This window comes from Rana temporaria, chromosome 4 (assembly GCF_905171775.1).
Source record: "Rana temporaria chromosome 4, aRanTem1.1, whole genome shotgun sequence".
Lineage (NCBI taxonomy): Eukaryota > Metazoa > Chordata > Amphibia > Anura > Ranidae > Rana > Rana temporaria.
This window is the reverse complement of record NC_053492.1, coordinates 15,472,699-15,498,190: the sequence shown is the minus strand read 5'-3', so window position 1 is coordinate 15,498,190 and position 25,492 is coordinate 15,472,699. Positions and strand designations below refer to the sequence as shown.

Genomic DNA, 25,492 nt, shown 5'->3' with positions numbered 1-25,492 from the left:
CATTCTACTGTAATAAAGTAGAACGGCTAGTGGCTAGTAAAGGGAAAAGAGCCTGTTTCGGTGGCCTGGGGGGGGGGGGGGTATGCGGGAGTTGTCCGGCCGCCATGGGAGAGACCTGTCAAAGTGGGCAAATCTGGATAAAGTCCAGGGCCAAATTTTTGTCCCAGTCCAGCCTGGTTATGCCCAATGGTGGATGGTGGACGGTGAACTCTCTTGGGGCTTGGGCTGCTACCTTTTCCGATTCGGCCTTATGGTCATTTCCGCATGTAGACTTGGAAAAGAAGGAAAGAGCACCCGATGTCCAAAGAAATGTGAGTTTTAGGTCGGTTTACAGTGGTTGTAAAGACTCATTCTCAGTATAGACAATTATTGGATTGTTATATCCTGGAGGGCAGGGACTGATGTAAATGTACAATGTATCTGTAAAGCGCTAGATAAATAGAACTACCTGTAAAAATAATAATAATAATGATAAATGTGTTTTTTCCTGCAGTGGAGGAGAAACCGGGCACCTGTCCCGTGGTTAATACCCTTTTACCATGTAGGGGCCCCAACCCCAGGACTTGTCGCGCAGACTCGGATTGTCTCGGGGAAAAGAAGTGCTGTGACGCAGGCTGTTCTTTTAAATGCCAGGAACCAGGTAAGTGGATGACTGTGATCAGATATTAAGTGGCCCGGTACAGACCAGATCTCATCCAAATGTGAGGGTGAAACTGTCAGTATTGCCCCTAGGAGCCAATAATGTGACCCTCCCTTTCCTTCTCCCAGTGCAGCGTGTATAAGAACAATGGGCCAGATTCACAGACAGCGGCGTATGTTTGAGCGGGCGTAGCGCATCTCATATGCGCTACGCCGACGTAACATAGAGAGGCAAGACCAGTATTCACAAAGCACTTGCTCCCTAAGTTACGGCGGCGTAGCGTAAATGGGCCGGCGTAAGCCCGCCTAATTCAAATTAGGAAGGTAGTGGGCGTGTTACAATTAACCGTGACCCCATGTAAATGAATGGCCGAACGAACGGCGCATGCGCGCGCATGCTCAGAATCACGTTGCATATACTCCCTAAGATACGACGGCTCAATGCGTACGACGTGAACGTAACCTACGCCCAGCCCCATTCACGTACAACTTACGTAAACGACGTAAAATACGACGGCTGTTCCAGCGTCCATACCCTAACATGACTTACCCCTGCTTTAGGTGGGATAACTTTACGCCGGACGTACGCCTTACGTAAACGGCGTAGCTTACTGCGACGGGCGCAAGTACGTTCGTGAATCGGCGTGTCTAGGTCATTTACATATTCGACGCGTAAATCTACGGAAGCGCCCCTAGCGGCCAGCGTAAATATGCACCCAAGATACGACGGCGTAGGAGACTTACGTCGGTCGGATCAAGCCAAAATTCAGGCGTATCTTGTTTTCGAGAATAAGGCGCATAGATACGACGGCGCATCCTAGAACTTACGCGGCGTATCAGAAGATACGTCGGTGTAAGTCGTACGTGAATCTGGCCCATTGTGTACAGCAAGCATACACACGCACGATTTTCTCTGCAAAAATCTCTCCCAGCAGCATTCTTGTAGAGAAAACCGTGCGTGTGTACGAGGCTTCATTCTCAGTATAGACAGTTATTGGATTGTTCTATCCTGGAGGGCAGGGACTGATGTGAATGTACAATGTATCTGTAAAGCGCTAGATAAATAGAACTACCTGTAAAAATAATAATAAATGTTTTTTTTTTTTCCTGCAGTGGTGGAGAAACCGGGCACCTGTCCCGTGAATAATGCCTATGCAGGATGTAAACCTCCCATCCCCAGGAGTTGTAATTCAGACTCGGATTGTCTCGGGAAAAAGAAGTGCTGTATGATCGGCTGTTCTTATAAATGCTGGGAACGTGGCAGTAAGTGGATGACTGTGATCAGATATTAAGTGGCCCGGTACAGACCAGATCTCATCCAAATGTGAGGGTGGAACTGTCAGTATTGCCCCTAGGAGCCAATAATGTGACCCTCCCTTTCCTTCTCCCAGTGCAGCGTGTATAAGAACAATGGGCCAGATTCACGTAGATCGGCGCAAAAATGTGCCGCAAGTTTTTCAGGCAAGTGCTTTATTCACAAAGCACTTGCCTGTAAAGTTGCGGCGGCGTAGCGTAAATCACCCGGCGGAATTCAAATTTGGCGGGTAGGGGGCGTGTATCATTTAAATGAAGCGCGTCCCCACGCCGAACGAACTGCGCATGCGCCATTCCTTAAAATATCCCAGTGTGCATTGCTCTAAATGACATCGCAAGGACGTCATTGGTTTTGACGTGGACGTAAATTACGTCCAGCCCCATTCACGGACGAGTTACGCAAACGACCTTTTTTTTATATAAATTTCGACGCGGGAACGACGGCCATACTTAACATTGGCTGCGCCTTATATAGCAGGGGCAACTATACGCCGGGAAAAGCCTAACGTAAACGTCGTAACTTTACTGCATCGGCCGCGCGTACGTTCTGGAATTCGTGTATCTAGCTAATTTGCATACTCAACGCGGAAATCGACGGAAGCGCCACCTAGCGGGCAGAAAAAAAAATTGCAGTTAAGATCCAACGGCGTAAGAGACTTACGCCTGTCGGATCTAATGGATATCTATGCGTAACTGATTCTAAGGCCCCATACACACGAGAGGATTTATCCGCGAATACGGTCCAGCGGACCGTTTCCGCGGATAAATCCTCTCGAGGATTTCAGCGGATTTCTCTGCGATGGAGTGTACTCACCATCGCATTGAAATCCGCGCCGAAATCCTCTGGCGATGACGTGTCGCCGCGATTATGACGCGGCGACGTGCGCGACGCTGTCATATAAGGAATTCCACGCATGCGTCGAATCATTACGACGCATGCGGGGGATCCCTTTGGACGGATGGATCCGGTGAGTCTATACAGACCAGCGGATCCATCCGTTGGGATGGATTCCAGCGGATAGATTTGTTTGGCATGTCAGCAAATATTTATCTGCTGAAATCCATCCCAGGGGATAAATATCCGCGGAAAAAGATCCGCTGGAGTGTACACACCATAGGATCTATCCGCTGAAACCCATTCGCTGGGATTTTTCAGCGGATGGATTCTATCGTGTGTATGGGGCCTAAGAATCAGTCGCATAGATACGACGGGCCAGATTAGGACTTACGACGGCGTACATGGCGCTGCGCCGTCGTAAGCCCTTTGAGAATCTGGGCCAATGTGTACAGCAAGTTTTTACAAAGCATTTGCAGAGCTTTCGTTCAGCTTTCTGCAGCTTTGAAAAAGCATCTATCTAGTGGTACACACTGGGAGTAAACAGGGTGTGTAGTAGATCCCGTCCTTCTTCCTCGCTGATGTTCCCCCATCTCATGTGCCACTAATGGCTGTCAAAATGACAGCAGGGAGTTCCTGTGTAAATACAGCAGATTTAGAAGCTGCTGCAGTCAAAAAAGGACATCTGTCACTGTGTTTATAAACATTGTTCAGATGTAAGATAGAGAGATAGAACACAACATATTTCTGAATATTTTTCAGACAGGAGATAGGGCAAGTTCACACCACTGCATCAAAAATGCACCAAAAACCATGCATACAGAAAAGCATCTGGAACGCATTTAGACTGTGTTTCTATGGTGTGAACTGACCCATAGAGAGATACAAAGTAACATTGTTTATAAACATTAATCAGACAGGAGATAGATACAAAGTAACATTGTTTATAAACATTAATCAGACAGGAGATAGATACTGTAACGGAACCCCAAATGGGACAGGGGTTGATGCCGTTTAGGATATTCCATTTCCAAACACAAGGCAGCTACCGACACGCCACAATCCAGCGAACACGACCCATAAAAATTCCCCCATTAACGAGACACACAGCTCTGTTTGTGGTTCAACAGGAATAGAGCCTTTATTGAGAAATACAGCTCTTATATACACTTCAGGATACTGCAGTAATCAAATGAACAATGACCCAACTCCACCCACAACATCACACAATGTTTACCTAATGAGCCCCAATACACATCCTCCTCAATACATCTTTTAACAGACATACTGGGCTAGATTCAGATAATCTATCTGATTTACGATCCGCCGGCGCAAGTTTGAGAGGCTAGTGCAGTATTCAGAAAGCACTTACCTCGAAACTTGCGCCGGCGGATCGTAAATCCCCCGGCGGAATTCAAATTCCGCGGCTAGGGGGAGTGTAGTATTTAAATCAGGCGCGTCCCCGCGCCGATTTAACTGCGCATGCGCCGTCCGCGAATTTTCCTGGCGTTCATTGCTCCCAATGACGTCGCTAGGACGTCATTGGTTTCGTCGTGAACGTAAATTACGTCCATCCGTATTCGCGACCGACTTATGCAAAATACATAAAAATTCAAAACTCGGTGCGGGAACGACGGACATACTTAACATAGGATACGCCGCATATAGCAGGGGTAACTATCGGCCGGAAAAAGCCGAACGCAAACGACGTTAAAAAAAACCCACGGGCGGGCGTTCGTTTCTGAATTGGCGGATCTCCTCATTTGCATATTCGTCGCGTATACAAATGGAAGCGCCACCTAGCGGCCGGCGGGAGATTGCAGCCTAAGATCCGACGATGTAAGTCACTAACACCTGTCGGATCTAAGGGAGATCTATGCGTAACTGATTCTTATGAATCAGTCGCATAGATCGGACCATCGGATCTCAGAGATACGACGGTGTATCAGGAGATACGCCGTCGTATCTCTATCTGAATCTGCCCCCTTGACTCCGGCTCCTGGCCTAATTTACATGAGCTAATTAACTACAGCCGATGACTCATACACCTGACCTTTAAGCTGTCTGTTAACTTACTATACACACATCATCAATAGACCTTCACACAATACAGGGTCAATTAGCACAAGCCACAATGAAAGATCCTCAGAAGCCATCCTAGATACATTTACATCACACCAGACAGACAGGTGGGCTGGAGTTGATGACATTAACACTTAACAGTATGTGTCCCCACATTATGAATGAGTCACTCTTTCAATAAACCTGTTGAGTTCAGAATCAACAAACAGCAACCAGTTCTCACAGATATCCTGGAATACATTGTGGGCAATAACCACACAACAGTCCCATCTCAGGTAGTCCAAGATATATTCTGAATGTCCATTATTTTCTGGCTCACGCTTTCTAAGAGCTTCTGGATTCCATGGGCCATCCCGTTACAGATCCAAAGTAACATTGTTTATAAACATTGATCAGATGGGATATAGAGAGATACAAAGTAACATTGTTTCTAAACATTGATCAGTTGGAAGATAGAGAGATACAAAATAACATTGAGCCAGATCCACAAAGAGCCGCCGTAACTTAAATATTCTGATTTAAGTTACACTGCCGCAAAATTTCTACCTAAGTGCCCGATCCACAAAGCACTTACCTAGAAATTTTCGGCTGCGTAACTTCAATCCGTCCAGCGCAAGGCGTTCCTATTTTCATGGGGCGAGTCCCATTTAAATTAGGCGCGCTCCCGCGCCGGACGTACTGCGCATGCTCACGACATCATTTTCCCGACGTGCATAGCGCGGTTTTACGTTACACCGAGTTTTGAGAATCGCGCCGGGTAAAAAAAGCGGCGGAAAAAATAAATAAAAAATATATATATAACAGCGTCGCGGGTAAGAAGGGTCTACTTTTACAAGGTGTAAACAGTTTACACTTTGTAAAAGCAGCCCTAATTTTACGATTGCAACGTAAGTATTTACGGAGATTTCACGAAGCTAAACCGCTTCGTGGATCTCCGTAAGTGCTCATTTGCATACGCGAAGCGGCATTTCGACTCGAAATGCCCCCCGCGGCGGATGCGGTACTGCATCCTAAGATCCGGCAGTGTAAGTCCCTCAGGCCTCGTACACACGACAGAGTTTCTCGGCAGAATTCACAGAGAAACTCGGTCAAAACCCGGATTCTGCCGAGAAACTCTGTCGTCTGTACAGTTTTGGCTCGATGGAGCCGCCGAGGAACTCGACGAGAAAATAGAGAACATGTTCTCTATTTTCTCGTTGTTCTCGTTGTTCTATGGGAGAAGGCGGCCCGCCGAGCTCCTCGGCGGCTTCATCCCAAAACTCGACGAGGAACTCGACGTGCCAAGCACGTCGAGTTCCTCTGTCGTGTGTACGGGGCCTTACACATGTCGGATCTTCTGCCTATCTTTTGGAAACTGATTCTGTGGATCAGTTCCAAAGATAGAAACAGGGATACGACGGCGTATCAGTAGATACGCCGGCGTATCCCTTTTGAGGATCTGGCCCATTGTTTATAAACATTGATCAGACAGGATATAGAGAGATACAAAGTAACTTTTTTATAAACATTGATCAGACGGGAGATAGAGAGATACAAAGTAACATTATTTATAAACATTGATCAGACAGGAGTAAGGCTTCATTCACACTTGGCCGTTCGGGTCCGTCTGTCGGCGGACCTGAACGGCCGCTCCATGCATCGCTATGGAGCGTCGGATGTCAGCGGAGACATGTCCGCTGACATCCGACCCGATCCGACCCGCTAAAAACAGACGTATGGGGGCCACGTCCCCATCCGTCCATGCGGATCAGATCGGGTAAGATCTGATGAAAACGGACATTCTGTCCGTTTTCATCAGATCGCTCTATAGGGACACAACGGTGCCCGACAAGCCCCTCCCCGCTCAGTGAGCAGAGAGGAGCTTGTCATCGTCGGCTCAGCGGAGATCTGCGGACTGATCTCCCGCTGAGCCAACGGGAGCAGGCAGACTCCGTAGCGACGGAGTCCGCCAAGTGTGAATGAAGCCATAGAGAGATACAAAGTAACATTGTTTATAAACATTGATCAGACAAGAGATAGAGAGATACAAAGTAACATTGTTTATAAACATTGATCAGACAAGAGATAGAGAGAAATGCGAGTTTTAGGTAGGCTTTAAAGCTGAGGTTCTGGAGATACGCCGTCGTATCTCCACTGAGAATCTGGGCCCTTCTGTGTACAGCAGCCCCCCCAATACTTACCTGAGCCCGATCTTCCTCCAGCGCTGTGCACGGGGGCCTCAGCTCTCCCGGGTCTCTCCCTCCTAATGGGCTGAGACCGCAGCGGGAGCCATTGACTCCCGCTACTGTCAAGCACAGGTAGTGAGCCCATGAGGAGAGAGCAGGGGCTCACTACCATGTGTGAATAGATACACAGAGCAGCGGCTCGGGGGCCAGTCTGCTTGGGTACACCTGTAGCAAGCTGCTTGCTATGGGGGCACTTACCAAGAGGGAGGAGCCAGGAATACCAGCGAGGGACCCAAGAAGAAGAGGATCGGGGCTGCTCTGTGAAAAAACACTGCATAGAGCATATAAATATAATAATATAAACATGTTAGGGCATTTTTTATTTAAAAAAAATAACAATTTATTACTTTAAAAGGCATTTATTGAAATTTGCATCATGTACATCAAGCCAACGTGTTTCGGGGGGAAAGGACTTCCCCTTCTTCAGGGCTGTTACTGCATTCTATTCGATGGGAAAGATTGCTGTCTCTGCAGCTATAGCCGGAACGCTCAGCCTGCTATCTGATATCTTGCAATGAATGTATCCAGTTTGGGAACCATGCCCATCTAATAGTATGTAGCAACAGTCCATAAAGTATAAAGCCGGCCACTCAGTGTACTCTTAATAAAGAAATCCTTTTTGTGGCTACATGTAAAATAACACAGCATCAGAAATGCAATGTGTCTTTCGGCTTATACAGCCTTCCTCCTAGCATACCAACAACAGCCCTTAAGAAGGGAATGTCCTTTTCCCCAAAACGCGTTGGCTTGATGTACATGTGGCTACTTTCAATAAACGCCTTTTAAACCTACCTAAAGCTTGTATTTCTTTGGACATCGGGCCCTCCTTCCTTCTTTTCCAAGTCTACAAGCTACAGTGAGGAAGTCTCAGGCCCCCGTACACACGTCCGAGGAACTCGACGTGCCAAACACATCGAGTTCCTCGTCGAGTTCAGTGTGGAAGCCGCCGAGGAGCTCGGCGGGCCGACTTTCCTCATTGAACAACGAGGAAATAGAGAACATGATCTCTTTTCGGCCCGACGAGTTCCTCGTCGGCTTCCTCGCTGAAAAGTGTACACACGACCGAGTTTCTCGGCAGAATCCAGCTCCGACCGAGTTTCTGGCTGAATTCTGCCGAGAAACTTGGTCGTGTGTACGGGGCCTCACAGCTGTAGGAGGAAACTCTGATAGAAGAAACAGGAGGATCATTCATCCCCGTCGTGTCTACCCCAATCTGAAATACCATGTGTAAATTTTTCATGTAATAACGCATCTTTATGACATATTGACCGGTAATGTGTTTGGATTATATTGCTCATGCCTGCCTTCATTGTCTCCTCATCCAGATTGAAGTCACAACAGGATGGGACAAGTCACAAGGTCTTCCAGATGATGAGAACGGCATTGGTTCTTCTCTCCCTTGGGGACATCTCCCTGTCAATGACTAATAATGACTAATAAATAACTAATGACTAATGTCAATGACTAATAAATGATCATTCCAATCTACACCATGATGATTTGTGTGGTTTCTATACTTTTTAAGGTTCTCATCAATCCAGGTTATGGTATAACTACATAGTGTTGAGCAGAATACACCATATTCGATTTCGCGATATATCTCGAATATATAGTCGAATATTCGAGATATATTCGCTAAATTCGAATATTCGTGATATTTTATCGAAATGAAATGATTGCGAATTTTCGCTATTGCGAATGCGAAAATAATTGCGAAATTTCGATAACTGCGGTAGGAGCACTCTGATTGGCTCAGAATATTCTTGATATTTTTTCGAAATTTCGCAAAATGCGAATGCGATATTTACTGCGCAATTTCGACAAATGCTGTAGGAGCACTCTGATTGGCTCAGAATATTCTTGATATTTTACAATACAAAATAATTGCGAATATTCGGCAAATGCGGAAGGAGCACTCTGATTGGCTCAGAATATTCGTGATATTTTACAATACAAAATAATTGCGAATATTCGTCAAATGCGGAAGGAGCACTCTGATTGGCTCAGAATATTCTTGATATTTTACAATACAAAATAATTGCGAATATTCGGCAAATGCGGAAGGAGCACTCTGATTGGCTCAGAATATTCTTGATATTTTACAATACAAAATAAAAAGTGTTTTGCATTGGTGGTGATTCTTTACTCTATCCATCTGTCACAGCCGTTTGTCAATCAAACACCTTGAAGATTGAACACGTTCATGCTGCATGCTTTGGACTTTTTTTCACTTCACATATCAAAGACATTTTTATGAAAGATTATTTTTCTATTATTGGGACTATATTTCTTTATATATTTGTTTCACTGTGTATTTCACAAGTTATTTGCGCTTGCTTATTTTATAATTTGCCCACATGTCTTGTCACTAGACATATTTTTTATTCTTGTAGAGCGACTCCATTTTCTGTCTTGTATTAATTTATGTTGTATAACATTTTTGAGTTGCTGCTGTATTCTCCCCTTTTTTTAAGGTATGCGCAATTTTTTCCTTCTTACAAAAAAAAATATCAAACATACAAATATTAATAACAGAAACATACACAAAGCCCCCCCCCCTTTTGCATCAGAGACAATCAGAGTTCTCCTACCACAGTTATCGAAAATTCGCAATCATTTTCGCATTCTTATTAGCGAAAATTCGCAATTTTTATTTTTTTTAATTCGGCAACATAAAAGGATCGCCTCAGCTTAGCTACTCGGCCCAGGGTCTCTAATCATACCAGCAATGCTTTTAGACGTCGATAGGATGTGATCTGTTTTAAAAATAAAATTGAAAAAATGTGAATATTCGGAATAGCGAATATTCACCGCGAAATTCGAAATATATCGCGAATACTCGAATATGCCATATTCGAGCCGAATATTCGCAATACGAATATTCGTGAGCAACACTAATAACTAATAGTAGTTAGTCCCATGTAACTGGTGTTGTTCTGTAATGCTGAAGACGTTTCGCAGCTGATGGCTTCCTCAGCCACAACGAGTGTCAGGACCATACCCCAGCCACACAGGTAATTCCGACACCTTCATCCAATCAGCACAGAATGTGTCATGGCAGATGTCTATTGTACAAGAACATGGGAGGTGTGAAAGATTGTAACACCTTGTTCTGATTAGGGATGAGCCGAACACATCCCCCCCCCCCCCACACCCACGGTTCGGTTCGCAGCAGAACATGCAAACAGGCAAAAAAATTGTGCAAACACCTTTAAAGTCTATGGGACACGAACTTGAAAAATCAAAAGTGCTAATTTTAAAGGCTTAAATGCAAGTTATTGCCATAAAAAGTGATTGGGGACCCGGGTCCTGCCCCAGGGGACATGTATCAATGCAAAAATAGTTTGAAAAACAACCGTTTTTTCGGGAGCAGTGATTTTAACCACTTCAATACCGGGAATATTTACCCCCTTCCTACCCAGGCCAATTTTCAGCTTTCAGCACTGTCACGCTTTGAATGAGAATTGCGCAGTCGTGCGATGTGTCTCCCAAACAAAATTAATGTCCTTTTTTTCCCACAAATAGAGCTTTCTTTTTTTTGGTTTTAATTTTTTGCGCTATAAACCAAAAAAGACTGACAATTTTGAAAAAAAAAACACAATGGCCCAGATTCTCTAAGGGCTTACGACGGCGCAACGCAATGTGCGCCGTCGTAAGTCCTAATCTTGCCCGTCGTATCTATGCGACTGATTCTTAGAATCAGTTACGCATAGATATCCATTAGATCCGACAGGCCTAAGGCTCTTACGCTGTCGGATCTAAAATGCATTTTTTTTTCGCCGCTTGGTGTCGCCTCCGTCGTTTTCCCCGTCGAGTATGCAAATTAGCTAGATATGCGAATTCCCGAACGTACGCGCGGTCGACGCAGTAAAGTTACGACGTTTACGTAAGGTTTGCGCGGCGTAAGGTTGCCCCTGCTATATGAGGGGCAACCAATGTTAAGCATGGCCGTCGTTCCCACGTCGAAATTTATAAATTTACGCAGTTTGCGTAAGTCGTCCGTGAATGGGGCTGGACGCCATTTACGTTCACGTCGAAACCAATGACGTCCTTGCAACGTCATTTAGTGCAATGCACGTCGGGAAATTTTAGGGACGGCGCATGCGCATTACGTTCGGCGCGGGAACTCGCTTAATTTAAATGCGATACGCCCCCTACCCGGCTAATTTGAATTAGGCGGGCTTGCGCTGGGTGATTTACGCTACGCCGCCGCAACTTTACAGGCAAGTGCTTTGTGAATCAAGCACTTGCCTGTAAAACATGCGGCGGCGTAACGTAAATGACATACGTTACGCCGCCGCAGAGATGCAGCGATCTACGAGAATCTGGCCCAATATTTTTAACTTTTTGCTATAATAAATATCCCAATAAAAAAAAATGAAAATTCTCAGTTTAGGCCGATATGTATTCTTCTACATATTTTTGGTAAAAAAAAAAATCGCAATTAGCGTATAGTGATTGGTTTGTGCAAAATTTATAGCGCCTACAAAATAAGAAATAGATTTATGAAATGTTTTATTATTTTTATTTTTACTAGGAGTGGCGGTTATCTGCAATTTTTTTTATTGCGGGGGACAGTTTGGACACTTTTGACACTATTTTGGTACCATTCACATTTATACAGCAAACAGTGCTATAAATATGCGCTGATAACTGTATAAATGTTACTAGCAGGTAAGGGGTTAACACTAGGGGGCAGTCAAGGGGTTTAATGTGTTCCCTAGGGAGTGATTCTAACTGTGGGGGGAGGGGACTGACTGGGGGAGGTAACCAATCGGTGTCCTTATGTACAAGGGACAAACCATCAGTCTCCTCTCCCTAACAGGACATGGATCTCTGTGTTTACATGCATCAGCACCTGCGGGATGCGGCGGGCACACGCGGATGCCGCTGACGGCGCATGTGCCACCTAGCACCTGGGAGGCCCAAGGACGTCATATGACGTCCACCCAGGATGGCAGAGCCACCTTGCGGACGTCAGATGACAATACACGGGTATTGAAGTGGTTAATAAGGCTTAAAGTGGATGTAAACCCACTCTCATCCTTTCTAAACTACTGCCATAGTGCTGATCTATAAGGATATATACGCCTCCTGCATGTATCCTTACCTGTCAAATGTCTCCCCTCTGTCTGTTATAAGAACTGAAAAACTGCAGATTCTGTGGGTGGATCTGTTGTCTGGAGCTCGGTGGGTGGAGTTGTGATGTCAGTAGTCTCTCCGCCCACCTCTACACTCCCCTTGTCAACATGCATTTTTTTTCTTTTGTATTTCTTACACTGAATTCTGCTATGATCACTAACATCCAGTCAAAATCCAGAAAAATAAACACATGACTTCATAAAAGGAGTGGGGGGTGGGAATTAAAAAATAATGCCTGTCTGAAGCTAGTGCATGAGATATGTAAATAACCTGTCACTCACAGCAAGGGGGCGGAACGGACCAAGGTTTTTCTCTGTAAGTCCGTTTTATTTCACTGAACAATAAAAGAGGATTGCTCAGAGCTGGATCACCTCTGTGTGGCAAGACTGGGCACAGATTATAGGAAATCTTATACTCTACATCAGCCGTCACTAAATGGCGGCCCGCGGTCCGAGTCCGGCCCGGGTGGCGCTTCTGCCCGGACCGCCATTATCATTTTAAATTTCAGCGTTGGTTTGCTGGGGCCGCGGGTTTCCCCAGCAACCAGTGACGCTGAGAGCGGAGAAGACAAGCAGTCACGGGCCGCGAGGTAGGGGCGTGACGTCACGTGCGTGCCCCGCCCCCTGCTGCATGCGGGTCCACTCCTGGCTCTCCTTGCGAGATTGGGGCGTGACGTCACGCGCGCGCCCCGCCCCCCTGCTGCTCGCATTTCCCGGGCTCTCCTTATCGCGCAGCATGCAAGGTATGTGACAAGTTAATTAGTTGTCACGAATGGGCAGATTTGTTTGTAATTGTGCTGTCATTAATGGTCACGCTGATGGGCACCTTTTTTTTATGTTAAGGGGCACTCTGATGGACGAATTTTATTTTAAGGGGCATGCTGATGGGTATATTTTTAATGTGCACACTGATGAGCATATTTTGTTAAGGGGCACACTGATGGACACATTTTGTTGTGCCCATCAGAGTGCCCCTTAACATAAAATATACCCATCAGCGTACCCCTTAAAATAAAATGTGCCCATCAGAGTGCCCATTAACAAAAAATGTTCCCATCAGCATTTCCCTTAACATAAAATAAGGGTCACGCTGATGGGCACCTTTTATGTTAATGGGCACTCTGATGGGCACATTTTATTTTAAGGGGTATGCTGATGGGTATATTTTATGTTAAGGGGCACTCTGATGGGCACAACAAAATGTGTCCATCAGTGTGCCCCTTAACAAAATATGCTTATCAGTGTGCACATTAAAAATATACCCATCAGCATGCCCCTTAAAATAAAATGTGCCCCTCAGAGTACCCCTTAACATAAAAGGTGCCCATCAGCGTGACCCTTATTTTATGTTAAGGGGCATGCTGATGGGAACATTTATTGTTAAGGAGCACTCTGATTGGCATATTTTATTTTAAGAGCAACACTGATGGGCCCTTTTTGTATTAAGGAGCACTCTGATGGGCAGATTTTATGTTAAGGGGCACATTTTCTTGTGCCCATCAGAGTGCCCCTTCATATAAAATGTGCCCATCAGGATGTCCCTTAACATAAAACTTGTCCATTAGAGTGTCCCTTAACATAAAATGTGCCCATCAGTATGACCCTTATTTTATGTTAAGGGGCACGCTGATGGGCACATTTTATGTTAAGGGGGACTCTGATGGGGACAGCTGATGTAAAGAGGGACTCTGATGGGAATGCCTGATGTAAATGAGCGCTGTGATGGGGACCCCTAATGTAAAGGGGTGCTGTGATGGGGACCTCTGATTTAAAGGAGTGCTGTGATATGGACACCTGATGTAAAGGAGCGCTGTGATGGGGACCCCTGATGTAAAGGGGCACTGTGATGGGGACCCCTGATTTAAAGGAGTGCTGTGATAGGGACACCTAATGTAAAGGGGCACTGTGATGGGGACACCTGATGTAAAGGGGCACTGTGATGGGGACACCTGATGTAAAGGGGTGCTGTGATGGGGACACCTGATGTAAAGGGGTGCTGTGATGGGGACACCCGATGTAAAGGGGCACTGTGATGGGGACACCTGGTGTAAAGGGGCATTGTGATGGAGACACCTGATGTAAAGGGGCACTGTGATGGGGACACCTGGTGTAAAGGAGTGCTGTGATGGGGACCCCTGATGTAAAGGGGCACTGTGATGGGGTCCCCTGATTTAAAGGAGTGCTGTGATAGGGACACCTGATGTAAAGAGGTGCTGTGATGGGGACCCCTGATTTAAAGGAGTGCTGTGATGGGGACACCTGATGTAAAGGGGAACTGTGATATGGACACCTGATGTAAAGGAGCTCTGTGATGGGGACCCCTGATGTAAAGGGGCACTGTGATGGGGACACCTAATGTAAAGGGGCACTGTGATGGGGACACCTAATGTAAAGGGGCACTGTGATGGGGACACCTGATGTAAAGGGGTGCTGTGATGGGGACACCTGATGTAAAGGGGTGCTGTGATGGGGACACCTGGTGTAAAGGGGCACTGTGATGGGGACACCTGGTGTAAAGGGGCACTGTGATGGGGACACCTAATGTAAAGGGGCACTGTGATGGGGACACCTAATGTAAAGGGGCACTGTGATGGGGACACCTAATGTAAAGGGGCACTGTGATGGGGACACCTAATGTAAAGGGGCACTGTGATGGGGACACCTGGTGTAAAGGGGCACTGTGATGGGGACACCTGGTGTAAAGGGGCACTGTGATGGGGACACCTGGTGTAAAGGGGCACTGTGATGGGGACACCTGATGTAAAGGGGCACTGTGATGGGGATCCCTGATTTAAAGGGATGCTGTGATGGGGACACCTGATGTAAAGAGGTGCTGTGATGGGGACCCCTGATTTAAAGGAGTGCTGTGATAGGGACACCTGATGTAAAGAGGTGCTGTGATGGGGACCCCTGATTTAAAGGAGTGCTGTGATAGGGACACCTGATGTAAAGAGGTGCTGTGATGGGGACCCCTGATTTAAAGGAGTGCTGTGATAGGGACACCTGATGTAAAGAGGTGCTGTGATGGGGACCCCTGATTTAAAGGAGTGCTGTGATGGGGACCCCTGATGTAAAGGGGCACTGTGATGGGGTCCCCTGATTTAAAGGGATGCTGTGATGGGGACACCTGATGTAAAGAGGTGCTGTGATGGGGTCCCCTGATTTAAAGGGATGCTGTGATGGGGACCCCTGATTTAAAGGAGTGCTGTGATGGGGACACCTGATGTAAAGGGGTGCTGTGATGGGGACACCTGATGTAAAGGGGCGCTGTGATGGGGGCACCTGATATAAAGGGGCGCTGTGATGGGGAAAAATGGGGACTTGAGATTCGGACCTCGGCCCAAAGAAAATTTTAGTGACCGGACCTCCTTGAATTTTAATTCAAGACCCCTGCTCTACATTGTGACATCAAAATAATATAAAAAATAAATGTGGGTTTACATCCACTTTAAAGTGAAACAATAAAAATGAAACATTACTTTAAATATCATGCCTGGGGGTGTCCTTAGTATGCCTGTAAAGTAGCGCATCTTTCCCATGTTTATAACAGTACCGCAGCAAACTTACATTTCTAAAGGGAAAAAAATGAATTTAAAACTGCTGGCGGCTGTAATGTATTGTCGGATCCCGGCAATATAGATAAAAATACCAAAATAATGGCCCTTCAGGTCTGGTATGGATTTTAAGGGGAACCCCACACCCAATTTTTTTTTAAATGGCATGGGCATCCCCTAGGAAAGATATACTCTGAACAGCAGTATATATACTATACGGTCTGCCCTATAGAAGAATAAGATTAATATCTAATATTCTTGTATCTCAAGGGCGTTTCTGGATGGATAGAATTGATAGTCAGACTGACTTGAAAACAAGGGCCCAGATTCTTGTATATCGGCGTATCTCTTGCGGCGGCTTAACGTATCCGATTTACGTTACGCCGCCGCAACTTACACGGGCAAGTGCTGTATTCTCAAAGTTGCGGCGGCGTAACGTAAATCGGCCAGCGTAAGCCCGCCTAATTCAAATGTGGAAGGGGGGGCGTGTTTTTATGTTAAACTACTGTGACCCGACGTGATTGACGTTTTTCACGAACGGCGCATGCGCCGTCCGTGGAAATCTCCCAGTGTGTATTGCGCCTAATACGCAAACTGCAAATGGGACTTCTTATTACTTTCTTCTTGCCAGTCTTCCATAAAGACCAGATCTGTGGAGAGCACGACTAATAGTTGTCCTGTGGACAGATTCTCCCACCTGAGCTGTGGATCTCTGCAGCTCCTCCAGAGTTACCATGGACTGGCTGCTTCTCTCACTGCTCTCCTTGCCCGGCCTGTCAGTTTAGGTGGAGGGCCATGTCTTGATAGGTTTGCAGTTGTGCCATACTCTTTACATTTTCCGATGATGGATTGAACAAAGCTCTGTGAGATGTTCAAAGCTTGGGATATTTTGTTATAACCTAATCCTGCTTTATACTTCTCCACAACTTCATCCCTGACCTGTCTGGTGTGTTCCTTGGCCTTCATGGTGCTGTTTGTTCACTAAAGTTCTCCAACAAGTCTCTGAGGGCTTCACAGAACAGCTGTATTTATACTGAGATTAAATTACAAAGAGGTGGACTCTATTTACTAATTAGGTGACATCTGAAGGCAATTGGTTTCACTAGATTTTAGTTAGGGTATCAGAACAGAACTACTCACTACTACAGAACTACTCACCCTTCACGCAAATAGGAAATCCATTTCTAGGACCACAGGGACACCACCTACCATCCTCGGACAAACCATTGCGCCAAGCAATAAAGCCAAAAGTCTTGGGCCCCGTACACACGAGAGAATCGATCCGCTGGAATTGATCCGCAGACCGGTTTCAGCGGATAGATCCCCTGGTGTGTACGATCCAGCGGATTTTTTTCCGTGGATTTTTTTCCCCGGTGATGGATTTCCAGCGGATCAAAATTTCTTGACATGCTAAGAAATCGATCCGCTGGAATCCAGTCCAACGAATTGATCCGCTGGTCTGTACAGACTCACCGGATCAATCCGTCCGAATCCATCCCCCGCATGCGTCGTAATGATTCGACGCATGCGTGGAAGTCCTTATATCACAGCGTCGCGCACGTCGCCGCCTCATCATCGCGACGACGCGTCACCGCGGACGGAATTCCGCGGGGATTTTGATCTCATGGTTAGTACAACCATGAGATCAAAATCCGCCAGAGGATTTATCCGCGGAAACGGACCCCCGGACCGTTTCCGCGGATCGATCCTCTCGTGTGTACTAGGCCTTGGAGTAATCTTTGACTCAAACATGACGATGGATGCACAAATAGGATCAGTCGTCAGCGGTTCTCATCATCTGCTCCGCATGCTACGTAGACTCATCCCCTTCATCCCAGGAGAGGACACGGCAGTAGTGGTGGGAACGATCGTCAACTCACGACTCGACTACGCAAATTCCCTCTATTTAGGACTACCAAAATACCAGATTTCACTTCTACAAGTCATCCAGAACACGGCAGCCAGACTGGTAACAGGTAAAAAGCCGTGGGAATCAGTCTCCCCGGCATTGAGGTCCCTCCACTGGCTACCCATACAGGATCGGGTGACATTCAAGACACTCTGCCTCACCCACAAATGTATAGAAAAAAATAAAACCCTACGCCACCAAGCGGGTGCTCCGGTCAACCAACCAAAACCTTCTCCAAATTCCTAAATCCCGCTGCAAATCGAAGGGAGAACGTAGATTTTCGGTCCAAGGACCACGGCTCTGGAATGCTCTACCATCCGCTTGGAGGAAAACCCTCAGGTCTTTAGGAAAAAACTAAAGACCCACCTCTTCTGAAGGACCGGTACGACTCTGGATGGAAAGCGCCTTGAGGAGATTAAGTTCGCATTTGTTGCGCTATACAAGTTACTCAGAGTAAAGGGGGCTGAATACAAATTCCCCCACACTTTTCACATATTTATTTGTAAATAAAATTGAAAACCATTTATCATTTTCCTTCCACTTCACAATTATGTGCCACTTTGTGTTGGTCTATTACATAAAATCCCAATAAAATAAATTTAGGTTTTTGTTTGTAACATGGCAAAATGTGAACATTTTTAAAGGGTATGAATACTTTTTCAAGTCACTGTATCGTGAAGCAACCATTCATTTTATTGTCGCCCTAAGTTGCTTCAGTTGCCAATAAAGTGTTGTGGTTCCACCCTTGTAAAAAGTAAAAATTAAATTAAAAAAATCCCACATAGGGCTTGCTTAAACATGTACTTCAAAATATGCAAATATTGACCCTTTATTTTTGATGCCAACAGACATTATCTATAAGTATTAGGACTGACATGGGGTGGGGCATACTCCTGCAGTTCCTCGTGTGTTCTGTATATTAGAGGTGTACAATGGAATACAGGCTTTATTGCAGCACCTCCAGGGATTTACACATAAGGCATTAGGCTTTCGCAAGATGGATCTGACGTCATCAAAGGGAAAAAGATTATTGTGAAATTGGGGCAACAATAAGAGATAATGACAGGTTTCTGGCACGGCCCGACATCTCTTCCTTCTAGAATACAGATATAAAAACCATCCACAGATTACGGATTTATTCCATCCAGACTGCAGACATGAGATTGGTGGGACTGACACTATCGATCCTCCTGGGGGTGCTACTGCTCCAAGTGGTGACTGCAGGTATGTGATTCTATGATAAGGCTACTACAAATATAACTCTGATATATTCCACAGTGCTGTGTACAGACAGAACATGGACAGTCTCTGCACCAGAGGAGCTCATACTTTAATGTCCTTCACACTGTCACAGTCTATTAGTACACATTTATATAGCTCTGACATATACTTCACAGGGGGGGGGGGGGGGGCACAGTCATGCTGGAACAGAAAGATCAGATTAACATGCACAAGACAATTAATCAGAAGAAAGACTTCCTCTACCCCACCTACTCTGTTCAGAGACCACATGGAGAGTCAATAAGAGAGAGACAATCTTAAAGCAAACACGGCCTACTGTGCTTTCTTTGGAAGATCCATAATGCTGTGTGAATCCATGAGTGACCCCATATTGTGTGTATTAAATGTAAATGATATCTCTAGCCAACATGTTTTATTTTGAAAGGTTTGGACCCCCACCTCTTTATTGCCCAGGGTGAGGAGAATCACCCTCACTGTTTGACCTGGTGACCATTGTCTTGGGACAATCTTCTGGTGGGGCCACCTGTTTTGGTGGCAACTGTCTAAGATGGGAATTCCCCTCACTTTACAGCAGGGATCTCCTCTTACTCTGCAACAGGCAATAAGGGGAGATCTCCCCAATAGGACACAGGCAAAGAAAAAAAAACAGAGATGGACGATAATAATAACAATAACAATTATTGTAAGCGGTCACCAAAAAAGAGGTACTGATATGGGAAATAAGTGACGTCCTCATTGTTGAAAGCAATGTGTTCCTTCTTGATAGTAAGTGATATCACCAAAGATGGGGTACTACTACGAGAACTTAAATGTAATTTGCTTCACTTTGATTGTAAGTGAAATCACCAAATAGAGGGTACTGCTATGGGAACTTAGGTGACCCCTCATCCTTGAAATTCATTTGTTCGTCTTTGATAGTAAGTGATCTGCAGTGTTATTTTTGGCAGCAAATTTCAATTTAGTTTTAGTCTTATGCCGCGTACACACGATCAGAATTTCCGATGATAAAAGTCAGACGGAATTTTTTCATCGGATATTCCAACCGTTTGTGTGTGCCCCATCTGACTTTTGCCTTCGGAAATTCCGACGGACTTAGAAAGAGAACATGTCCTCTTTTTTCTCTTTTATATCAGAAATTCCGTTCGTCTGTATGGAACTCCGACGGAGAAAAAAAACATGCATGCTCAGAATCAAACTAAAATATAATAGATTTAGTAAAATTGTAATGCATTATTTAGGCATTTCTCTAGAATTTTCAAACTTATTATATACTCCTGGAGTCAGGGCCGGATTAAAAATTGGGCTGATGGAGCTGCAGCTCCAGGCCCCTTTCTCAAGATAGGCCCATTTGCCCAAAAAAAAAAAAATATATATATATATTTTTTTTTTTTAAGATTTTTTTTTCTAAGATAGAATTTGGGGGGTTGTAGCTCGATGACCAGAGGTCACAGGAACCCCACATTTGGGGATAGGCATGGGAAGAGCTACCCCACAACTGGTTAAAATATGGGACGGCTATCATTTATGGTTCCGGAGATACGGGCCTGCTTGCACAGCCTGTCAGAAGCTACATTCAGAGCGGCCAATATAAATACAAGCTGACACACTGCACTGCACAAATAATTATTATAAGCCCTGTGATCCTCTCAGTCTGAGAGGATCACAGGGCTTATAATAATTATTTGTATATTACTCATGGTAATTAACCCCTTGCCACCCAGGCCAATTATGACACTTCTCTACTACATGTAAAAATCATCATTTTTTTTTTGCTAGAAAATTACTCTATGGTGGTCTTTGCACTTTTTATGTTGCACGGTGTAGAGCTGCACGATTCTGGCTAAAATGAGAATTGCAATTTTTTTGCTTAGAAGATAGATCACGATTCTCTCACGATTGTTGCGGCGTAACACCATCTTTCACATTAAAACAAAACAAAAAAAAAAAAAATGGGCTAACTTCACTGTTTTGTTTTTATGGTTTTTATTATTCATTGAAGTGGGAAAATGCAGTGTGACGTAACATATTGCAGCAATAGCCATTGTATTCCCTAGAGTCTCTGCTAAAATATATATAATGTTTGGCAGTTCCAAGTAATTTTCTAGCAAATAATATTGCTTTCTAACTTAAGAAACAAGTGTTGGACTTTAAGTGGTTAAATTTAGTTACAATGTTAGTTAGTTACAATGTTTCATTTTGTTTACAAACTTCGCAGACTGCCCAGATTTGTTCTTTACACACAGAAGTTTATCCCTTTGATCTAAGAAGGAAGTGTCAGTTACAATGTTTCCTGTTAAAAACTTGGCAGACTGCCCAGATATTTTCTTTTGACAGCTGAAAGTCTCTCCACTTGTTATATGAAAGAATCAGCAAACTCTGCATTGAAGATCGTCAGGGGGGTTGAATCGAGATCACAATTTTTTTAACGATTAATTGTGCAGCTCTAGCACGGTATTTGCGCAGCAATTTTTCAAACATGTTTTTTTGGAAAAAAATGTTTCATTCATTAAAAAAAAACAGTTAGTTAGTTAAGTTAGCACAATTTTTGTTGGTATCCTAAGCGATGCTTTACATTTTTTTAGGTTACATGTTTAGAGTTACAGAGGAGGTCTAGTACTAGAATTATTGTTCTCGCTCTAACGATCGTGGCGTATGTAACCTGTGTGTATCTGGCTCTGATACTACCAGTGCCTACCCAGCCACTGACTAGTATCTCTCCCCAGCCTGTCCCCACACACCCTCTCACCTGCTGACCTGTGGATGGGGGAATCACTCCTGCAGTGTTATTGTGTTCTGCCAGTGCGTACAATGATCAGTGTTGCTAACTTTAGCTGGCAGCACTGATTGTTTTAAGAAAAAAAAAACAGGCTGGTTGTACTCAAGTTGATTAATAGATTGACTTGTGTAAAACCAGCTAGCCCATACATAGATTGACTATGGCTGGTCTCTGCATAATTGGCGTAATTTCAATCCATGTATGACCCGCTTAACCACTACGCAGTCCCTAAATATCCTTCCACTCCTGTACATAGTGCTCACTGTCATACTCTCCACACTCCTCTCCTGTACATAGTGCCCACTGTCATACTCTCCACACTTCTCTCCTATACATAGTACCCACTGTCATACCCTACACACTCCTCTCCTGTACATAGTGCCCACTGTCATACCCTCCACACTCCTCTCCTATACATAGCGCCCACTGTCATACCCTTCACACTCCTCTCCTGTACATAGTGCCTGCTGTCATACACTTCTCTCCTGTACTTAGTGCCCACTGTCGCACCCTCCACACTCCTCTCCTGTACATATTGCTCACTGTCATACCCTCCACACTCCTCTCCTATACATAGTGCCCACTGTCATACCCTCCACACTCCTCTCCTATACATAGTGTTCACTGTCATACCCTCCACACTCCTCTCCTATACATAGAGCCCACTATCATACGTCTACATTCCTCTCCTGTACATACTGCCCACTGTCATACCCTCCACACTCCTCTCCTGTACATACTGCCCCATCATACCCTCCACACTTCTCTCTGGTACGTACTACCCTCTGTCATACCCCCTCACTCTTCCTGTACATACTACCCATTGTCATACCCTTCACACTCCTCTCCTGTACATAGTGCTTTTTTCCGTACCCTTTGTACTCCTCTCCTGTACATAGTGCCCACTGTTGGACCCTCCACATTCCTCTCCCTCACCTGCACATTCTTCCCACTTATATACCGTCCATACTCCTCCCCTATGTCGCTTACCCACAAAAACAGTTCTTTAAAATTATACTGAATATCCTCAATGTTACCAGCTCTAGAATGGACACACTTTTGTTAGTTCAACTAAAGGAAATCTCAGTTCTCATATTTGTTCTGCCCCATTATTAGTACTCATTTAATTTTGTGATTACTACTATGATGTATAGAGGAACATCGGGGATCTCAGCTACTCTAAATATAGCACTTATATAAAAAGGTGGCCCTGAAAATATTTTTTAAATGTTGGCAACTGTGCACTTAGGCACTGCCCAAGGGCCACTGTCCACCGGGTCAGTAGGGGGCCCCATGAGAGGCTCCTGGGATCCTGTGATAATAAAGCGGTAGTAAACTTTCCTGACATTACTACTTTTTAGAGGCCCTGCGGTAGGTTATGCCACAATGTACAAGAATGCACAGCATATTAGCACATTAGTGTACACTTCAATTTTCAGACTGAGCTCTCCAGTGCTGCGATGAATCAGGCGGGGCCCGGGCACTTCCATCTTCACCCGGTCTTCCTTCTGGGTTCTGTGCCTTTGGTCACTTGCCTTGGCTGGGCTGCGTTCATGTCATTCCCACGCATTTATTTATTATTTATTACACCCCATTCACACCTCCGCAACAAAACGCCCGACGCCGGCCGCTCGTGCCGCTGGAGGGGAGAATTCCCATTGCTGTCTATGAGATGGTTCACATCTCATAGACGCCGTACACCTGTGGCATGAAAAAAAGTCCCGGACCCTTTTTTTCAGGCGGCATTGGCGTTCGGCCATACAAAGCAATGGGAAGGATTTGTAAAAAAAAAGTTACACTATTCGCGGCAAAGTACGCCGCGTACGCGGCGTTACTTGTCGCGGAGGTGTGAATGCAGCCTAAAAGGCCCCACCAAAATCCTCAGCACCAGGCCCATGATGTTCTTAATCTGGCCCTGCCTGGAGTATGTTATTATTCATGGTATTAAGGTTTAAACAAAGATACACAGATACAGATTTAGCCTCTCTGGATGGTCTGAGGAGGCCTGTAATTATGCATAGTGCTCTGGACAGTGGTCTGAGGAGGCCTGTAATTCACAGTGCTCTGGACGGTGGTCTAAGAGGGCTCTAATGCTGCACAGTGTTCTGGACAGTCAGTGGTCTCAGGAGGCCTGTAATGCGCAGTGCTCTGGGCGGTGGTATGAGAGGCCTATAATGCTGCACAGTGCTCTGGATGGTGGTCTAAGGGGAGGCCTGCAATGCTGCACAGTGCTCTGGATGGTGGTCTGAGGGGAGGCCTGTAATTCTGGACAGTGCTCTGGGACAGTGGTAAGAGGAGGTCTGTAATGCACACAGTTGTCTTGATCTGTAGTCTGAGGGGCGGCCTGTAATGTACACACTCACAGTGCGCTGCTCAGGATGGTCATGAGTCGGGACTCTCATCGGGAGGCACAGTGCTCTAGATGCAGATGGTAAGAGGAGGCCTGCTGCACAGTGCTCTGAATGGTGGTCTAAGGGGAGGCCTGTAATGCTGCACAGTGCTGGATGGTGGTCTGAGAGGAGGCCTGTAATGCACAGTGCTCTAGATGCCGGTGGTAAGAGGAGGCCTGTAATGCACACAGTGCTCTGGATGGTGGTGTGAGGGGGAGGCCTGTAATGTACACACTCACAGTGCTCTGGACGGCAGTCTGAGGGGAGGCCTGTAATGTACACACTCACAGTGCTCTGGATGGCAATCTGAGGGGGGCCTGTAATGTACACACTCACAGTGCTCTGGATGGTGGTCTGAGGGGGAGGCCTGTAATGTACACACTCACAGTGCTCTGGATGGCAGTCTGAGGGGGGCCTGTAATGTACACACTCACAGTGCTCTGCTCTGGATGGTCATGAGTTGGAACTAGGGTTGCCACCTCATCCCTTTAAAAGTGAAAACATATTAATTACACAGGTTCTCTGGCTGATTAAGGTGCTGCTAATTAAACTCACTTGGTGCCTTATCAACATTAAATTAGCCCCAGAACCTGTGTAATTACTATGTGTTCGGGTTTAAAGGGATGAGGTGGCAACCCTAGTTGGAACTCTCATCTGCAGGCCTGTAATGCACAGTGCTCTAGATGCCGGTGGTAAGAAGAGGCCTGTAATGCACACAGTGCTCTGTACGGTTGTCTGAGGGGAGGCCTGTACACACTCACAGTGGTCTGCTCTAGATGGTCATGAGTTGGAACTCTCATCGGTAGGCCTGTAATGCACAGTGCTCTAGATTAGGGTGACCAGACATCCCCAGTTTCAGGGGACAGTCCCCTGATTGAGGACACTGTCCCCGGACCAAGTCTGTCCCTGGTTTTGTCCCCAGATTGGATTTAATAGGGGGCAGGGGCAATTTGAAAGACAATCAGTGCAGAATTAAAATAAAAAAATTAGAATTACACCCCCCCCCCCCGCTCTGCTGTGCCTACTAGCATAGGGGGGTTGTATTTTTCCGATTATCTGTGCCCCTTTCTGATGATCATGTGCTGGTCGGAGCGGAGGGAATATTTCTTCAGTTTCGGGCGCATGCCCATTCAGCTTCGCTTGCATGTTCCTCTGCCTTGGCTCAAATCCTGGCCAGCCACCTGCCTATCTCCTTCCCTGGTGAAGTGATCTTCCTCCGCTCCCCATCCAGTAGTAGCCAGGGCCTAAAGAGTAAGACTTGAGATGCTGTGAGGCGGGCGGCGATGGGCAGAGAGTCGCTGATTGTTGCCATTACAAAAATATGTCCCCGGATTTCATTTTAAAAATCTGGTCACCTTACCCTAGATGTCAGTAGTAAGATAAGG

General features: G+C 45.6%; 2 protein-coding genes across 4 annotated transcripts in view; both read left to right on the top strand.

Moving 5' to 3' along the window:
* Positions 1 to 25,492, top strand: part of LOC120935975 (whey acidic protein-like) — a 101,138-nt gene that overhangs the window by 65,842 nt on the left and 9,804 nt on the right. For 2 of the 3 annotated variants that reach the window (XM_040348028.1, XM_040348026.1), the window contains 3 exons: positions 494 to 640; positions 1,753 to 1,902; positions 8,421 to 8,589. In XM_040348028.1, coding sequence (XP_040203962.1) covers positions 494 to 640; positions 1,753 to 1,902; positions 8,421 to 8,425 — 302 coding nt within the window. In that variant the 3' untranslated portion in view covers positions 8,426 to 8,589. Of the gene's footprint in view, positions 1 to 493; positions 641 to 1,752; positions 1,903 to 8,420; positions 8,590 to 25,492 lie in introns of those variants that run through there. The other variant, XM_040348027.1, reaches the window with a different exon arrangement.
* The window catches only part of LOC120935976 (WAP four-disulfide core domain protein 3-like), a 114,415-nt gene continuing 107,485 nt past the window's right edge, over positions 18,563 to 25,492 (top strand). Inside the window, exon 1 of the mRNA XM_040348029.1 lies at positions 18,563 to 18,923. Coding sequence (XP_040203963.1) covers positions 18,857 to 18,923 — 67 coding nt within the window. The 5' untranslated portion in view covers positions 18,563 to 18,856. The remainder of the gene's footprint in view (positions 18,924 to 25,492) is intronic.